The 15734-nt window shown below is 45.3% G+C and overlaps 1 protein-coding gene across 2 annotated transcripts in view; it reads right to left on the reverse strand.

Moving 5' to 3' along the window:
* HK2 (hexokinase 2) overlaps positions 1 to 15734 on the reverse strand; it is a 148383-nt gene that overhangs the window by 94310 nt on the left and 38339 nt on the right. For both annotated transcript variants that reach the window (XM_085633421.1, XM_085633422.1), the window contains exon 2: positions 13959 to 14121. In XM_085633421.1, the coding sequence (XP_085489547.1) occupies positions 13959 to 14121 (163 nt within the window). The remainder of the gene's footprint in view (positions 1 to 13958; positions 14122 to 15734) is intronic.

The following is a 15734-nucleotide window of genomic DNA, read 5'->3' on the forward strand; positions in this document are numbered from 1 at the left end:
TCAATAGTCCCCTTTCAGAAATCAACTTTCTTTATGCAGGTCAGAAAAATTAATTAAAAGATATGAAAAAAGTGCATTGTGAATGCAATTGTTGGCAGAGACGTCCGTTGCTCAGAAAGCGCCCTGGGCGGAAAGAGATTCGACGGCCTGGCTGCAGAAGGTGAATAAAATGAAGCAGCATTGGGTCCATTTTGTGTTTACAGTTCAGTCACACATCAAAGCAGTAACGACCCTCTAAGCACAAACTTCTCGGCACATCCCCAAATATTCCGATTCACACACAGTGGTAGCTAGATCACGCTAGTGCCAATTTGCTGTGGTGGGCCAAATGGTGCTGTTGGTTTTGTGTGGTGAGGAGGGTGAGCGGGAGAAAGGAGGGGTAGGAAGGGGGTTGACTGGTTGTAGAACGGCACCAGAGGCAAGTAAAAATTATTAAACGCAGTTTAGTCTGCATCATTGGTGTCAAGAGGGACTTTAATACAGACCGCTCCGTGCGCCCCTCTAAAGACTGTCTCCCTGGGCCTGGGCCCAGTAGGCCCATGCAAAAATCCGGCCCGGATTGTTGGCCGTGCATCCTCGCCACTGCAGTAAAAAGCAACCAAGTAGGAGCGCCTCTTACTCAACACTTACTTGTGCGATGCTCATGGAGGAATACCAATGCCCACCCTCATGATGGTGAGATGTAGGTACTTAGAAGAACCGTACAGTTAAAAATGACCTACTACTAAAAATATTTGTAGGCCCAACAGTCTCTGCTCTACATGAATTCTTAAACTACTGCAGAACATTAGTAAGAAGGGGCTCATGTGTAATGTAACTGCAACATGGGGTCAAGCAAGTTTTAAATAAATAGAGAAAGATCTGCTCTGAAACTAGTCTCTTAATAGAAATATCCACCGAAGTCAGGAAGAGATGCCCATGTTGCCGCATTGCAGATTTTAGAATTGGAAGGATGCTTTTCAAATACAAAGAAGGACAAAGTGCCAGCAATATCAGTCTTCATGACATCTAATTCGATTTTTGTAAACAATGGAAAGGATATTCAGTTTTTGATAACAGTTTTAGTAGCCCTACATTATTCATTTTCTTCTCCATCAAGTCGATCAACATAGACATTCCAGCACTATGCCCGTCTGTTAGGGACAGGGGTGGCTGACTGGCAAGTCGAGGCGGCAACAGACAAGATGGAGGCAGGAAACGTAAAGAAAAGGAAGAGCCGAACGGCAGAACATGGGAGCCGCCAAACTTTGAGTCTTCAGCTTTGGCTAGTCTTGTGATTGCTACAGAATTAAAAGGTCGTCATTGAAGGTTCCGTGGGACATTTCGGAAGATGGTCAGAGTCAGTCCTGCTCTTCTTGGAGGTGGTGATTTAAAGTGATAGGTTGCCTCAATTCCCAATGATGTTTAAATTCAGTACAAAGGGTAAAGCTCATTACTAAAAAGGTTTTTGTGACATTCGCACGTCATTTTGGAGATGTAGGTGAACAAGGATAACTGATAGAGTAGCCACATAACCTAATGTCCTGTGAAGTGAAGCAGCTGGGGAATGTAAAGGAAGAAGTGAGACAAGCAGAACAGGTTCTCTGGGAAGGGACAGTGTAAGTTTCAAAGCAGTAAGGGTTGCGGCCGACAGGTCGGCTGACCATTTATCAGCTACAAAGTGTGACATCGCCATGGGGCAAGTAAGAGGGATGTTGGAATGGACAAGGAATGTTATAGCCTGCAGGAAGAGAGATATTGTGACAGACCAAAGATACCCTAAAGAAGTGTTTAGAAACCAACCTTGGTCAATTGTTAGTTTGATATTATGTATGCGGATTCTGAGGTTGCTGAATTTGTGTTTTGGAAATTGACTAACCATACACATTAATTCAAAATCGTGTTATATCAAAAGATATACCTCGGATCTGATGAATAATGACCTAGTACACGCTATGACACTTACACTATGTTGCTGCTCTGTCCCTTGGTGGTGGTCAGCGACAGACAAATATAGGTCCATGAGACCTGGGACACACAAGAAACAATAGGGAGTACAAATGTTGGGGGAAATTCAGCACCTGCCCGTTAAGAGCAGGTGCACGATCCCACATACGTTGAGCATGGCAGTTCTGATTTGCCAGGAAATTAAAATTTTTGAGTCAGGGCGGTAATGGCATCCAACTAAGTCTTAGGAAAGAGTAATGCTTAATTTGTGCAGGTAGTGTGCACGGTCACTCATTGTGGGGATTGGGGCTTATTTCTCATTCTCTAATTTGGTCAACAGCAGTGGCTGGTTTCCCATTAGGGCTCCGGGGTTACACCTCCCTGTTATACAAAAAGTGAATAATAATCTGTATTCACTCTGGGTAGGAAAAGAAAATGCCACCCAGCAGCAGCCTGAGGCAGCTCTGCTTGAGAGAATGTCTGCTGCGCCTGCACCAGCCATCAGATTAAACAGGGCGGGTGAAACCCCCGCCCTGGCCTCAGGCCCCTGGCACGCCTCAGTGCCTCCCAATCTGTGACGTGGTAAAGAGTCACGGATAAAGTCAGACACGGGCCTTGCAGTGCCCATGGCTATATGGCATTCAGTAAGTCACCCCACCCTTTCCAACTCGTACCAGAACTCGGAAAGGGTGGGGTGAATGAGCAGAGACTGAAAACTCCAACCTGCAACTGCACAAGCTTGAAGTTTCCGTTTCCAGTGTCAGAAGCTCATAGATGCAGCAGCAAACGTGGCCCGCACAGACAAAGTAAGTAAAAAATGCTTTTAAATATTGTGTATGTGTGAGTGTATGTGTGAGTGTATGTGCGAGTGTATGCGCGAGTGTATGTGCGAGTGTATGTGCGAGTGTATGCGCGAGTGTATGAGCGGGTCAGTGAAGGAGTGAGTCAAAGTGAGGTCAATGAGTGCCAAGAAGAGGGAGTACAAGTGAGATTAAATGAGTAATGGGGAATGACCGGGAGTGTAACTGAATGTTACTGTGTGAGTCTTAGTGAGTCAGGTCTGACGGAGTCTTAGTGAGTCAGGTCTGACGGAGTCTTAGTGAGTCAGGTCTGACGGAGTCTTAGGGAGTCAGGTCTGACGGAGTCTTAGGGAGTCAGGTCTGACGGAGTCTTAGGGAGTCAGGTCTGACGGAGTCTTAGGGAGTCAGGTCTGACGGAGTCTTAGGGAGTCAGGTCTGACGGAGTCTTAGGGAGTCAGGTCTGACGGAGTCTTAGGGAGTCAGGTCTGACGGAGTCTTAGGGAGTCAGGTCTGACGGAGTCTTAGGGAGTCAGGTCTGACGGAGTCTTAGGGAGTCAGGTCTGACGGAGTCTTAGGGAGTCAGGTCTGACGGAGTCTTAGGGAGTCAGGTCTGACGGAGTCTTAGGGAGTCAGGTCTGACGGAGTCTTAGGGAGTCAGGTCTGACGGAGTCTTAGGGAGTCAGGTCTGACGGAGTCTTAGGGAGTCAGGTCTGACGGAGTCTTAGGGAGTCAGGTCTGACGGAGTCTTAGGGAGTCCGGTCTGACGGAGTCTTAGGGAGTCCGGTCTGACGGAGTCTTAGGGAGTCCGGTCTGACGGAGTCTTAGGGAGTCCGGTCTGACGGAGTCTTAGGGAGTCCGGTCTGACGGAGTCTTAGGGAGTCCGGTCTGACGGAGTCTTAGGGAGTCCGGTCTGACGGAGTCTTAGGGAGTCCGGTCTGACGGAGTCTTAGGGAGTCCGGTCTGACGGAGTCTTAGGGAGTCCGGTCTGACGGAGTCTTAGGGAGTCCGGTCTGACGGAGTCTTAGGGAGTCCGGTCTGACGGAGTCTTAGGGAGTCCGGTCTGACGGAGTCTTAGGGAGTCCGGTCTGACGGAGTCTTAGGGAGTCCGGTCTGACGGAGTCTTAGGGAGTCCGGTCTGACGGAGTCTTAGGGAGTCCGGTCTGACGGAGTCTTAGGGAGTCCGGTCTGACGGAGTCTTAGGGAGTCCGGTCTGACGGAGTCTTAGGGAGTCCGGTCTGACGGAGTCTTAGGGAGTCCGGTCTGACGGAGTCTTAGGGAGTCCGGTCTGACGGAGTCTTAGGGAGTCCGGTCTGACGGAGTCTTAGGGAGTCCGGTCTGACGGAGTCTTAGGGAGTCCGGTCTGACGGAGTCTTAGGGAGTCCGGTCTGACGGAGTCTTAGGGAGTCCGGTCTGACGGAGTCTTAGGGAGTCCGGTCTGACGGAGTCTTAGGGAGTCCGGTCTGACGGAGTCTTAGGGAGTCCGGTCTGACGGAGTCTTAGGGAGTCCGGTCTGACGGAGTCTTAGGGAGTCCGGTCTGACGGAGTCTTAGGGAGTCCGGTCTGACGGAGTCTTAGGGAGTCCGGTCTGACGGAGTCTTAGGGAGTCCGGTCTGACGGAGTCTTAGGGAGTCCGGTCTGACGGAGTCTTAGGGAGTCCGGTCTGACGGAGTCTTAGGGAGTCCGGTCTGACGGAGTCTTAGGGAGTCAGGTCTGACGGAGTCTTAGTGTGTGAGTGAGTGTGTGTATGTATGTATGTCAGAGTGTACGAATCATTGTGGATGAGAGAGAATGGTTGAGGCCGGATGTGAATGAGTAAGACCGAGTCACAGCGAGACTGGGGTGAGTGAGGCTGAGTTGGACTTAGTGTGAATGAGTGAGTGATTGTGTATGAGTGAGTCACAGTCAGATTGAATCAGAATGAATTGGATGTAGTGAATCAGGGAGGACGAGTGAGCTATGGGAAGACTCAGGAAAACTAGGTGAGATGGTGTACAACTGAGCTGGAATTAGCGAGTCAGAGTGCAGAATGAAACTGAGTGAGTCTCAGTCAGGCTGAGTGCGACTGAGACAATGAAATTGAGTGCATTGGAATGAGTGGGACTGAGTGAATCAGGGAAAACGGGTGAATCATGGGGAGACAGGGTGATTGGGAGTGAGTGAGACTTAGTGAGTCAGAATAAGACTGAGTCAATCAGAATGACTTCTTAGAATGAGTGGGATTGAGTGAGAGTAACTGAGAATGAGTGAGACTGCAGGAGTCAGTGAGACAGAGTCAAAGTAATTAAAAGTGACTGCAAGTGCGAATGAGAGTAAATGACAGACAGAGTGAGAATAAATGAGAGAATGAATATAAGCGAGTGTAAGCAAACCCTTTAAGTGAATACGTTTTTCTCGCTCACTGAATTTCAAGCCAAGAATTACTCCCCACTTCTTTTGCTCTTGACCAGCCGCCACCCCTGGCCAAGAGCAAAACAGAGAAAGGCAGAGAAGAGAGAAAGAAGGACGAAGAAAAAGACAGAACAACAGTGACAAAGGGAAAAAGTTGTGATGTAAAACTTGCAAGAGTGAGATAGAGAGACAGGAATTGTCCGTTAGCAGAGACAAGAGGCCGAATAAAAACTGGGCAGTATCGACGCTCAGCAAAACAGGGCAGACTCTTGAGAAAAACTTCGGATATATTTACTTATCTATTTATTTTTACAAATTGAGCAGTGCAAACCAACAGCACTGAAAGATGAGGCGTTAGCCCCCTGCAGTCATCACACCCTTGTTGTGTATGTACAGACCGCCAGTGTCTTAAGAAAGGAAAGGCTATGACGAAATGCGAGAGGAGAACCAATGCTCACGCAAGGAAGGGTGAGGCTAGCTACACGGCAACAAGTGATAGCAGATATCAGTTAAGTTGATGGCGGGAGGATTAAAACATTAAAAAAAAAAAAATTAAAACCACAATACCCAAAAAAGGATCTGTGGAAGCCGGAATAAGACACCAATTATTTGAATTGTGAGTGCTGGATATGAAATTATGTTTTGCAAGTGAAAGCTGAAAGGGCGTTTTCTCTTTTCAAGGCTAGGTTATTTCTGTTACTCAGAGGAATGTAAACGGCTCGCCATCTGACTCAATAACGGCCTGATGCCTGCGTCACCCACAGTGTCAGCTGTAACACTACGCAGTGCTCATGTGGCGAACACCTACAGAGAAGATAACATCGCGAGATTACAAAACGTGTTTGCTCAAGGAAGGCAAGCACACTCTTGAATACGATACACCCTTGTGGCAGAAGCCTCATTATAACCACCGGTAACCTAGCTACGCTAAATCCGGAGCAGGCTCGGAGCCCTGCCCGTCGATAGCAGGTATCACGTTCGAAGCGGAGGGCGGAGCAGGAAATATTCATTCACTTATTATATTTTAACAATGCACGGCCTACTTATTTCATACAAATCATGCTGCTTTAGCAAAGGACACAAAAGGGAGCATGTCACGGGCCAAGCTTTGTAAAGGTACGCTGGCATCTTGGGTGAAGTGCATTCGATTGTTCATCAAATACCTTTTTTATGCCACCCATGGCGCAACACTGGTGTTGAACTCTCCCTCCCCAGACCAACGTTCCAGCAGGCGGTGCCACCGGTAAGTCCCGGGGTTGCTTATGCATACAAGGAAGTCTCCATTTGTGCCAGTCACGGAGGTCCTTTTAGAGGTCAGTACTGCCGGAAAGGTTCAGTCTTGCAAATCAATCAATGTTGAATGTGTTTGTGATGCCCATCGGAAAGTTCTAATGAATGTGGAAGGGCACAGCAAGGCAGCGTAAGCAGAGTACCCAGGTTTCACACAACGAGCGAGAATGTTTTGTCTTTTCTTCAGGTCTGGACCACGAAGGGATCAGGCCATCTCGTGTGTACGGGAAAGCATCAGAAAAGGATTTCACACCACGCATCATCTTAGCTGCTATAAAATTGGATAGATTTCCAAGTGACGCAAGCCTGCTTGCTTTACTTTCCAGCTTACTAAGTTCCTGGAGCCCAGCATGCTCGACGCCATCCCAGACTGGTCATTCCCTTCGTTTATTGGCCTTAACCCCGAGCTCTGCTCCCTTCCCAGGATTACACAATGCTCTGAAGGATTTCCCCGATTGACACATTGAATGGTACTGGTTTGTGCTCCTGCCGCTCTAGAAGAAGCTTGCGCACAATTAAGAATAGTACATTTTCAGGGGAGGAGTCACCTCAACCCTCGAGTTGGGATACCAGATCCACCAAAGGACTCTTTCCAAGACTATCTACAGCTGTAGTTGTGCCAGTCCCCATGGGGACTCCTCGAAGTGTAGTTCCCGACAGAAGCACAGCACAGTTGTCCAGGGTCAGACAGTACAAGAGCTGGCTGAGGACCCTGTCCCTGAAAGTCAACACACACAGGAGCAATTTGTTCACAGCATTAGGTGCCATTTTTAGGTCTCGCCTGACCCAGTGCATGCACTGGTCTGGCGAGACTTTGTGAGGGTTTAAAAAAAAATGCTACCATGGCCAGCCTAGAGCTACAGTGCATGTGCGCGGGCGCGCGCTTAGGAGCAGAGGCTGACAAACCTCGTCATGCTCATTAAGCGCCCACGATCACTTTCATTCGCGATCACTTTCGTGGCGCCGCTTTGATATTCTCGTTCAAAGAACATCAAAGAACATGTGGTTGTGTTAATGCTTTGCTGCGCCGTTTGACTTACAATGTGCTCTCTTTCCACAAACTCGATGTTTGTGTTCCTTTATTTTGAGATGCTTTTAGTATTACTGTTTTGTGACTTGAACATTAAGGAAGTGTTACTGTGAAAATGGACAACGTTCACAGTGTTTATTTCTGAACGCAGCAGCTGCTTCATGTCCGTTGCACCATTCAGGGAGTCCTTTCGTTGGCGCTTTCATGAGGACATGATGAGGATGCTGGAAACTTTTGGCACATTCTCTTTAAAAGCACAGCATGTTGGCGACTGGTTAATCGATTACACCTATGTAGCGCTTTAGATCTCAAAGCGCTATGGTGATTGCAGCAGTTACAACTCATGAAATATGGGGTGGAACTCACAAGGAGGGGGCAGGTTTGAGTGCACATTGGCTGCAATCGAACTCTTAGATGATGGGCTGTGTGTATCCATTATCAGCACTCAGTCTTCGCTAAGTGATCTTGTTTGTTTTGTTGTTGTGTTAATGCTTTGCTGCGCGTCCGTTTGACTTGCGTGCTTTCTCCTTCCACAAACTCGATGTTTGTGTTCCTTTATTTTGAGATGCTTTTAGTATTACTGTCACACGCACAACCACACACGCACAACCACACACGCACACCCCCCCCCACACACACACACACACCCACCCACCCACCCCCAACCACACACACACAACCACACCAAGCATTGGCATAACCAATTGGTCTCGCCTTTGGGACCTTATAAGTGTTTAGCCACGCAACAGTTGATGCGGTTGCACCAAGGATATTGTGCTGCATAACTAAATACTTAGAAGGTCCCAAAAGCGAGACCTATTGGCTATGCCAATGCTTGTTATTTGGGCCGCCAAACTCCAGACTTATAGCAGTTGAAAAAAAGGCACTATGTTTGCTGTGACCAGTTCGTTGCACCACTGACTATTCCAGGAGAATGGGCCGGTACTCTGGATGTGTCAAATAGAGACGATAGGGGCAAAGACCACAAGGGTGGCACAATTACAAGCAGCACCATGCAGATCACAAATGATTTCACATTTCACCTGTTCTCACCGTCTTGGCATGATGTTGCTACAGCGCAAGGAAATGCAAAGGTTTATAACACAGCTGACCTGCTCATCCTAGTGTCTCAGACTAAGGGTGTGGTGACTACCCAAAGACCTCCTGCATAATCAGATAACTATGTTAGAAAGAAACTGACAAGATTAGCAAAAAATGAGTAAGGTAGGTAACACAAGAAAATACCATCTGGGACACATTTGAGGGGCTTGGGGACAGGTAGGTTACAGGCTAATTCAGATAACCAAGAGCAACTCAGAAGTTCGCAAAAGGTAAGGTCGAAAAACAGTGGGAACAAAAAGGTCTTGGGCTCCCAAAAAATATTCATAAAGTTACATGCCTCCTCTCTCCTTGTCGGATTTACCAAGTATGGACTCAGTGGGGCGAGGGTTGGTTCTGATGGATGGTGGTGGTGGTGGGACACACATTTTGATCTGTAACAGTACTTAATAGCACAGGCTCAGATCTAACGTCAGCAAATACATCCGTAAGATAACTGAAAGGGAAATACATTTATCTATAGTCGGTGCACAAGTGTGTGGCGAAATAAAGCATTAAGACAGAATGGCAGACGTGAAGCTAGTCGAGAGATGAGTCTTAGGGTACATTTCAGAGACTGACCCTGCCGAAGCTCGCAGGATACTCACTTGAACTATCAGTCTAGTAGATTGCAAGTCAGTTGGACGTAGTCCACATCAAAGCTAGTTGAGAATGATTGTGTGGAGCCATTTAATCAGAATGTGACGTAAACAACAATAATCATCACTTGGAGCCAGAAGAAGTAAGAGCCGGCTCATATATAGGGCTGGGTAAATTCTGAGGTGAGGTTGTGCCCTTGAGCTGACAGGAGGAAGCATAAACATCAATATTTTGGGATGAAGAGCGCTAGTCTAAGGTGCACGTAGCTGCTGGGTCCTGATAGCTTACAGTAAAGTGGCAATCATGAGGTACAGTTGGTTCAGTTTCCTCTAGTAAAAAGTAGTCTGCACAGTCACAAAGAAAACGAGCTTGAGTCAATTGTGGAGCTCTTATGGGCAACATAAAATTACAAGAGGGTCCGTCTTCGAACTACTCTCAATTACAGCCGTTGCATAAGGCTTGTTATCACTAGGTCTCAAAACAAGATCCCCTCCTAATAGAGCTGGAAACTCAAAATGAGTCAATGGTTCATCAGGACAGGATTGCTCTGATGACAGCAAAAAGGTAAAGGGGTTCGTATTCACTGCTTCGTATGACTGACTTGCCCCCATCAAGGTCAATGAAGGATGTCTGCTTTGATGCTGACTTTGAGAGTTCTGGCCTAAATATAAAAAGCAATTGGTCTCCTCACTGCCACAGGACAAAAACAATATAAATCAAATTAACCCCAACAGTAGGCAAGATACTGGCATGGTATACCAGCGTCCTTCCTTGCCTGAACTACTGCATTCGGAGGTCTCTGCGTTCAAAGTGAATTTTTCCAAAAAACGAAATTCCCAGCTTTAAAACCTCATTTTAAGATGGAGCCACCTTGAAAGACAGGATGTCCTTCAAATTAGCAAATTAATGCATGGTGGTGATACTCTATGAGAAACTCACTTAGTGAATGGAGATTTCATAACAAGAGCAAATCTGGTCAGATGGTCTTATCTTTCTACTTTAACAGCTCGATCATTCTCAAACTGACTGTAATACCACAGTGGTTTTGTAATTACATTTGCCAAGGGGGAGGAGGACAGCTGGGATGAATAGTTAGTGTGGAACTGCAAAAGTTGAAGAAGCATTTGAAAATTCAATCAGTCTAGCGCTCTGTCATGAGCGCGTAACTCTCGAGTGCGCGATTCCTGAAACATACATACTTTTAAAGAATTGTTTCTCCTACCATCATGTGCGGGGTCACGATCCTGCGTCGCGGCGGCGAAGGACTTGAACCCAGAAGCAGATACGGTATGGAAGAGAGACTACACGTCCCAAGAACCTTTGTTTAGCAGACGTGCAGCGTGGGGGCGGAGCCGTCTATATAACGGAAGACGGTCTACGCAATGCTTTCGGAAATTCAGGACAGATACGGGAGAACTAGTTGTCCAAGGCAGTAAGACTCCTTCGGTCGGGTAAGGGTGAGTTCGCATCACTTATTTCTCTGCCTTGCTCAGCGAAGTGGGAGACCGGTCTTTCCTCCATTGGCGAGCATCAAGAAAGCTCATGCAGAGGGAAAGAAACTCCTTGTTCCAGCTTCGACCTTTGTTAAATTGCAGAATCCAGCCTTTCCACCGTTGGCGAGCTTCAAGAAAGCTCATGCGGAGGGAAAGACAAACTCCTTGTTCCCGCTTTGACCCTTGCTAATTGCAGAATCCAGTCTTTTCTCCATTGGCAAGCTTCCTTCATGAAGGCTCTTGCAGAGGAAAACCTCTATGCCTAGCTGTTCGAGTGAATGGAAGACTCCCATTACATCCCTCCAATTGACACAGTAGTTGGAATAGAATTGCTCTTCTCAGTACAAGACACTTGGAAGACATATGTATAGGGTTGCAATACAAGTTTATTTTTTCCCCCTTTAATTAGCAAAATCGTTCAGTGCCCACTGTCTTCAGGAAATACTACTCATAAGCATCCATGAACGTATTTATCCTGTTCTGTTTTCTTTGTCTCTTAACAGGGGTGATTGTAAAAGCTGTATAGAATTACACTATACCCCTGTGATGTGTAGTGGACACAATCAAGGGTAGGTTTAATAAGGGGAAGAGTACTATTCTCATGCCTCTGACTGAACGGAGAGTTGATTTAGTTTGTACCTGGTTGTTCTTTTGTCTGTTCATACCACAGTAGAATATTAAGGAATTACTGGTGTGGGCAACACTGGAACCACAGACTAAATGTGGACTATCTGTGGCTTCACATTGGTTTCTTAACAGGTATAAGTTGTTTCATGCTCTGTTCCATCAGTGCACATCTGTATACTACTTATAGGTTATAGAATAAGGGTTACCCGTGTTTATAATTTCTTTGTGCCATTTCAGGTCTCCCTCTCCGCAGTTCCCTTCCTATCCTTTCCTCACTTGATAGTCTCAATGATCTGTGCTATTAACAGCAATTCAGACTTGGGACTGTCAAGAGGTGGATAATTTTAAGCATCAAACCAATCCAGAGGATTTTTTCAGTCTGACACGCTCACTGCCAGCCTTTTAGCTTGGTCAATGCCAGTTTTGTCATGGATTTTGCAAATATGTCAGGTGCGCTGCAGAGACCATGTAAATCTAAAAAACAAACGAAGACACACACACACAAAAATTAGTTTTTGGTCTCAAAAAGCATACATGGCTGTTGTAGTTGTTGCCACTGATGATAACTACTTTGTGTGTTGATGTGCACCGTGTGCAAAGGCAGAATGCTGTCACTCACAGTGAAGCTAGTCAGTGGCTAAAATGACTAACCCATTGTCCCATGCCTTATGCTATAGTGAGCTGAAGAAAAATGGTGAATGACTCCGTAACAGACCCATGGACGTAGAAGGCTGCCCGAAAGCCCCTCTAAAAAAAAGTAAATCATACATATAATTTGAGTAAAATCAAAAGTTCTTGGTTAACGCCAGACCATAATAAGGTATGATGGCATAACTCTGCACCAGGGATTTTGAGGAACATTCATTTTCCTCCAAATGAAGAAAAAAGGGAGTGTATTGCTGTGCTTTAATACTCAATTATTTATACCTTAAGGCTGCATTCATTGCACTATTTGGAAGAGCATCTTAGAAGCAATAAATGAGAACACTTAAATGGGGACTACTGGGGACCTAGGAATTGTAAAACACCATTTCAGTTCATGTCACAATACCCTTCTTCAAAGGGCATGGTGGAACTGAATTATAATGGCATTGCCGTTGTTGGCTAATTGGTCTATTGCTGCAGTCTAGGTGGGTAAGGAGGTCACGACGATTCCACATTGGTATAAAGTCTGGCATATCTTGGTCTTTAAACGTCTTACCACCAACAAGCGGGAGATTAGGCGTATAAGGTCCCCAAACCGGAGCTTCATGACATAACACTGGACACACATGCCCAGTCAGGCTTGAAGGCCTAAAACCTTTGTTGTGATAAAACACTCCCCAGATCCTGGCTCAATGACAAGCAATGCAAAGCTCAACATTAGCAGCAAATAAAAAAAAGAAGTAAATGGAAACCTTATGAAATGAACAAATGACGTTCTTCTGTATGCTGAAGCATGTACACCATTAAATTGATTGCCTATTTCACAGTATACTTGTGAAGGGGTTGAATTGCGGGTGAAATTGGTGAAGAAGGAAAAGGAGGTTTTAGAATACATCTTATGTGTTGCCAGAGGGCAATAAGTGGTTGTTGTAGCCAATAAATGCAAATTAAACAGGTCATACTTTCTTGAACTAGGCAAAGCAAACTGTGGCAATCGTGGTCTAATGTGAAATTCAATATATGTAGCGTTTCACATATTCTGAAATATAGAGCAGGTTCCTCTTTCTGCGAAATGTTCTCAAGTAAAGCTTAGAAATACTTGTCAAGAATCCTTAGGTTAGGAAGCTTGGGTCACTTCTATAGTCTCAAATTGATGGTTTGTGCTTCACAAGAAACTTCCCTTTTGTATTCTTCTATTCCCCTTCCCATTTTCCTTGTATGCTCACCTACATTCTACCACCTTTACAGTTATTTGTTGATAATAAAGTAACTTATAGATTACTGTCGAATAATGTTGTCTAGCTACGATGTAATACTACAATGTACAGATTTCGTAATTTAGATTTAAGATTGAATTTATTATCTGCACATGTATGTGAAACATGTTTCATTTGTTTGTTCTTGAACCAGTTTGACCCACATAATGTACCTAAAAAACAACCAGTGAATAAACCAGGCTATGGAATGGGACTACTCTTCTTTGTGCACAAGCCTTAAACTTTGTTGAACGATTTCCACTCACAGTTATGGACTACAACCAAATGTATACTGTCAAGGTGCCATCTTCATGAATGTCCAAGCTAGCTGTGGCCCACATTCAAGGGTAGATTCCACCTCTATTGTATGAGGGTACCCAGTGGCCAGAATACTGCTGCATGGCTCTTCTTCAAATCTTGTACCACACATTTCTGCAGAACAGAGGAGTGTCGAAACTGACCACAAGTTTATACAATCCAAAAACTCAATCAATAAATGATTTGCCAATGAATGAAAAAATGGGATATATGGACGAGGTGCAAAATAATCTCCCTAGACCTTAATACCATTTGCTGCATTAAGGAAAATAAAATCATACACATAAGTGGCTTGTTCTCTAAAATAGCAATAAAGACAGACTGAATATGTGAACATTACATAACCAAGTAAGGAAGACCCAGCCATGATCATATTTACCAAGGGCCAGGCATGTTTGATGGTGTTAGGATTGGACATGAAGCGTTCATATTAATTTAGAAAACAACATAGTTACTGTGTACACAAATCTACGGTTTGTAAATTTACCTGTGCCATCTGGAGTAGATCGAACAAATGTTGGAAGCATTTTCACAGAACAAGTCGGATTCGTCCCTGCACCCAGTCCCTTTTCCATCTCTTTGCGAAACCGATCCGAGATATCTTGGAGCACTTCATCGGAGAGGCGCATGTGATAGAGGTATTTGTCAACCTGCCAAAAAAAGGTACATTATTGATAAAACTTTAATCAGTTGCAAGAATGCATTTTAGTAACTTTTCTTGGCACTGTAATACCAAATGCGGATTTATACTCCTGCGGTTATCTACTCTGACCAGCAAATATTTTGCCTCAACTTTCAAATGGCTTGGTGAATGAAAAGCTGCCTGGATAGCAGCATGTTACATTCATGGCAAGCTTCTTCTGGGTAGTGTGTAGAAAAATGCCCAATTCGGCCTCACTTTGTAATCTTTCAATATATCAAGTAGTATTATTGATGGAACGCAAAGTGTACGCTACAAAGTGAAAAGGGCCTATTACATATATTTCCATTTCATCAGTGAACCTGCTGCACCATCCACTTCTAACTCCCATCAGGATCAAGTAAGAAACCGAGGGAACATTTGATTCAAATCAGTCCATTGGCCCACAGGTAGATACCATAGTTGAGGGGTGGGTGCAAGTGGTCAGATGAGGAGTTCCTTCCAAACCAGCCTACTTACTAAGAACTACTTCTGTTCAAAGTTGAGCATCGGATCGAGCTCACTGGCAGGGATGTCACTGGTCAGTGCTTAATTTGTGGCGGTGTTTGGCACCAGCAACTTTTTCTAAACACCAGTGTGCATTTATCCACCACATAGTGGCGCAGTGTGCCAATTTGTTTAGCAGAAATTCTCAGTGGCGATTTATGATTAAACTAGCACATCGGTACTGTTGTCATTGGCATTTAGCAGAAGCTGGGGCAGTGCCAGCTGCAGTGGACTCCTTTGGGCCCTGGCACTTCATTTTTCACAAATGAATCACTGGGCTGGTTTTTGTGGGATCCGGAGCAAAATAATGTGAGGAGGCCCCTGTACCCACCACCTTTTCATTGTTCACTTAGAACTCTGACAGACAAATATCCCTTTCAAATCAACACAAGAGCTGTCGGTATTAAACACTGTATAAAACCAGGAGTAGGTGGACTGCACAACGTCTACTTACACAAAATGATAGGTCTGTTCACCACTTTTGTTCTTCTAGACAGCCTGTTGCAAACTAGTTTGGAAAATGGTGCGCTTTCTTAACACTACACCACACACACAGCACAAACACGTTAATTTGGATAGCCAGTGGTTTAACACTACTCTACACCGTCTGCAATGCAAAGTGCTCTTCAAGTCCTCACGGGTCGTCTCTGCAGTTCTTCCAGAGGCTCCAAAAAGGCAGTCAGCCGAACCTCACATCCATTTACAAGGAGGGCTTCAGAAACAGGCACTGGGAAAGGTCTTACCTGCAGCAACAGCCTTTCCCAAAGTAAGGCAGTGCTTACAGATCTCAAAGGTATCATGAGGGGAACAGTCGCCCTCGTATGGGTTCAAAATTAATTCATACTTTTCCTTGCCCAATACACGCCTAGCACCACAAACAGAATTGCATCTAGGCACTGTCAAAACTTTAGCGGGGGAACAGTAGTAAGGAACGGGGATGTAAAATGATTCTCCAAATCCTTATTTAGCCTTTTTTTTACCAGGTCCTGTGGTGGAGTGGACATGGGCAGTTCTCTGGTGATAAACTGTCATTTACTGTTGATGTCCCCTGGTCTCAAGTACTACTTCACTGCTCAT

Source organism: Triturus cristatus, chromosome 11 (genome assembly GCF_964204655.1).
Source record: "Triturus cristatus chromosome 11, aTriCri1.1, whole genome shotgun sequence".
Classification (NCBI taxonomy): domain Eukaryota; kingdom Metazoa; phylum Chordata; class Amphibia; order Caudata; family Salamandridae; genus Triturus; species Triturus cristatus.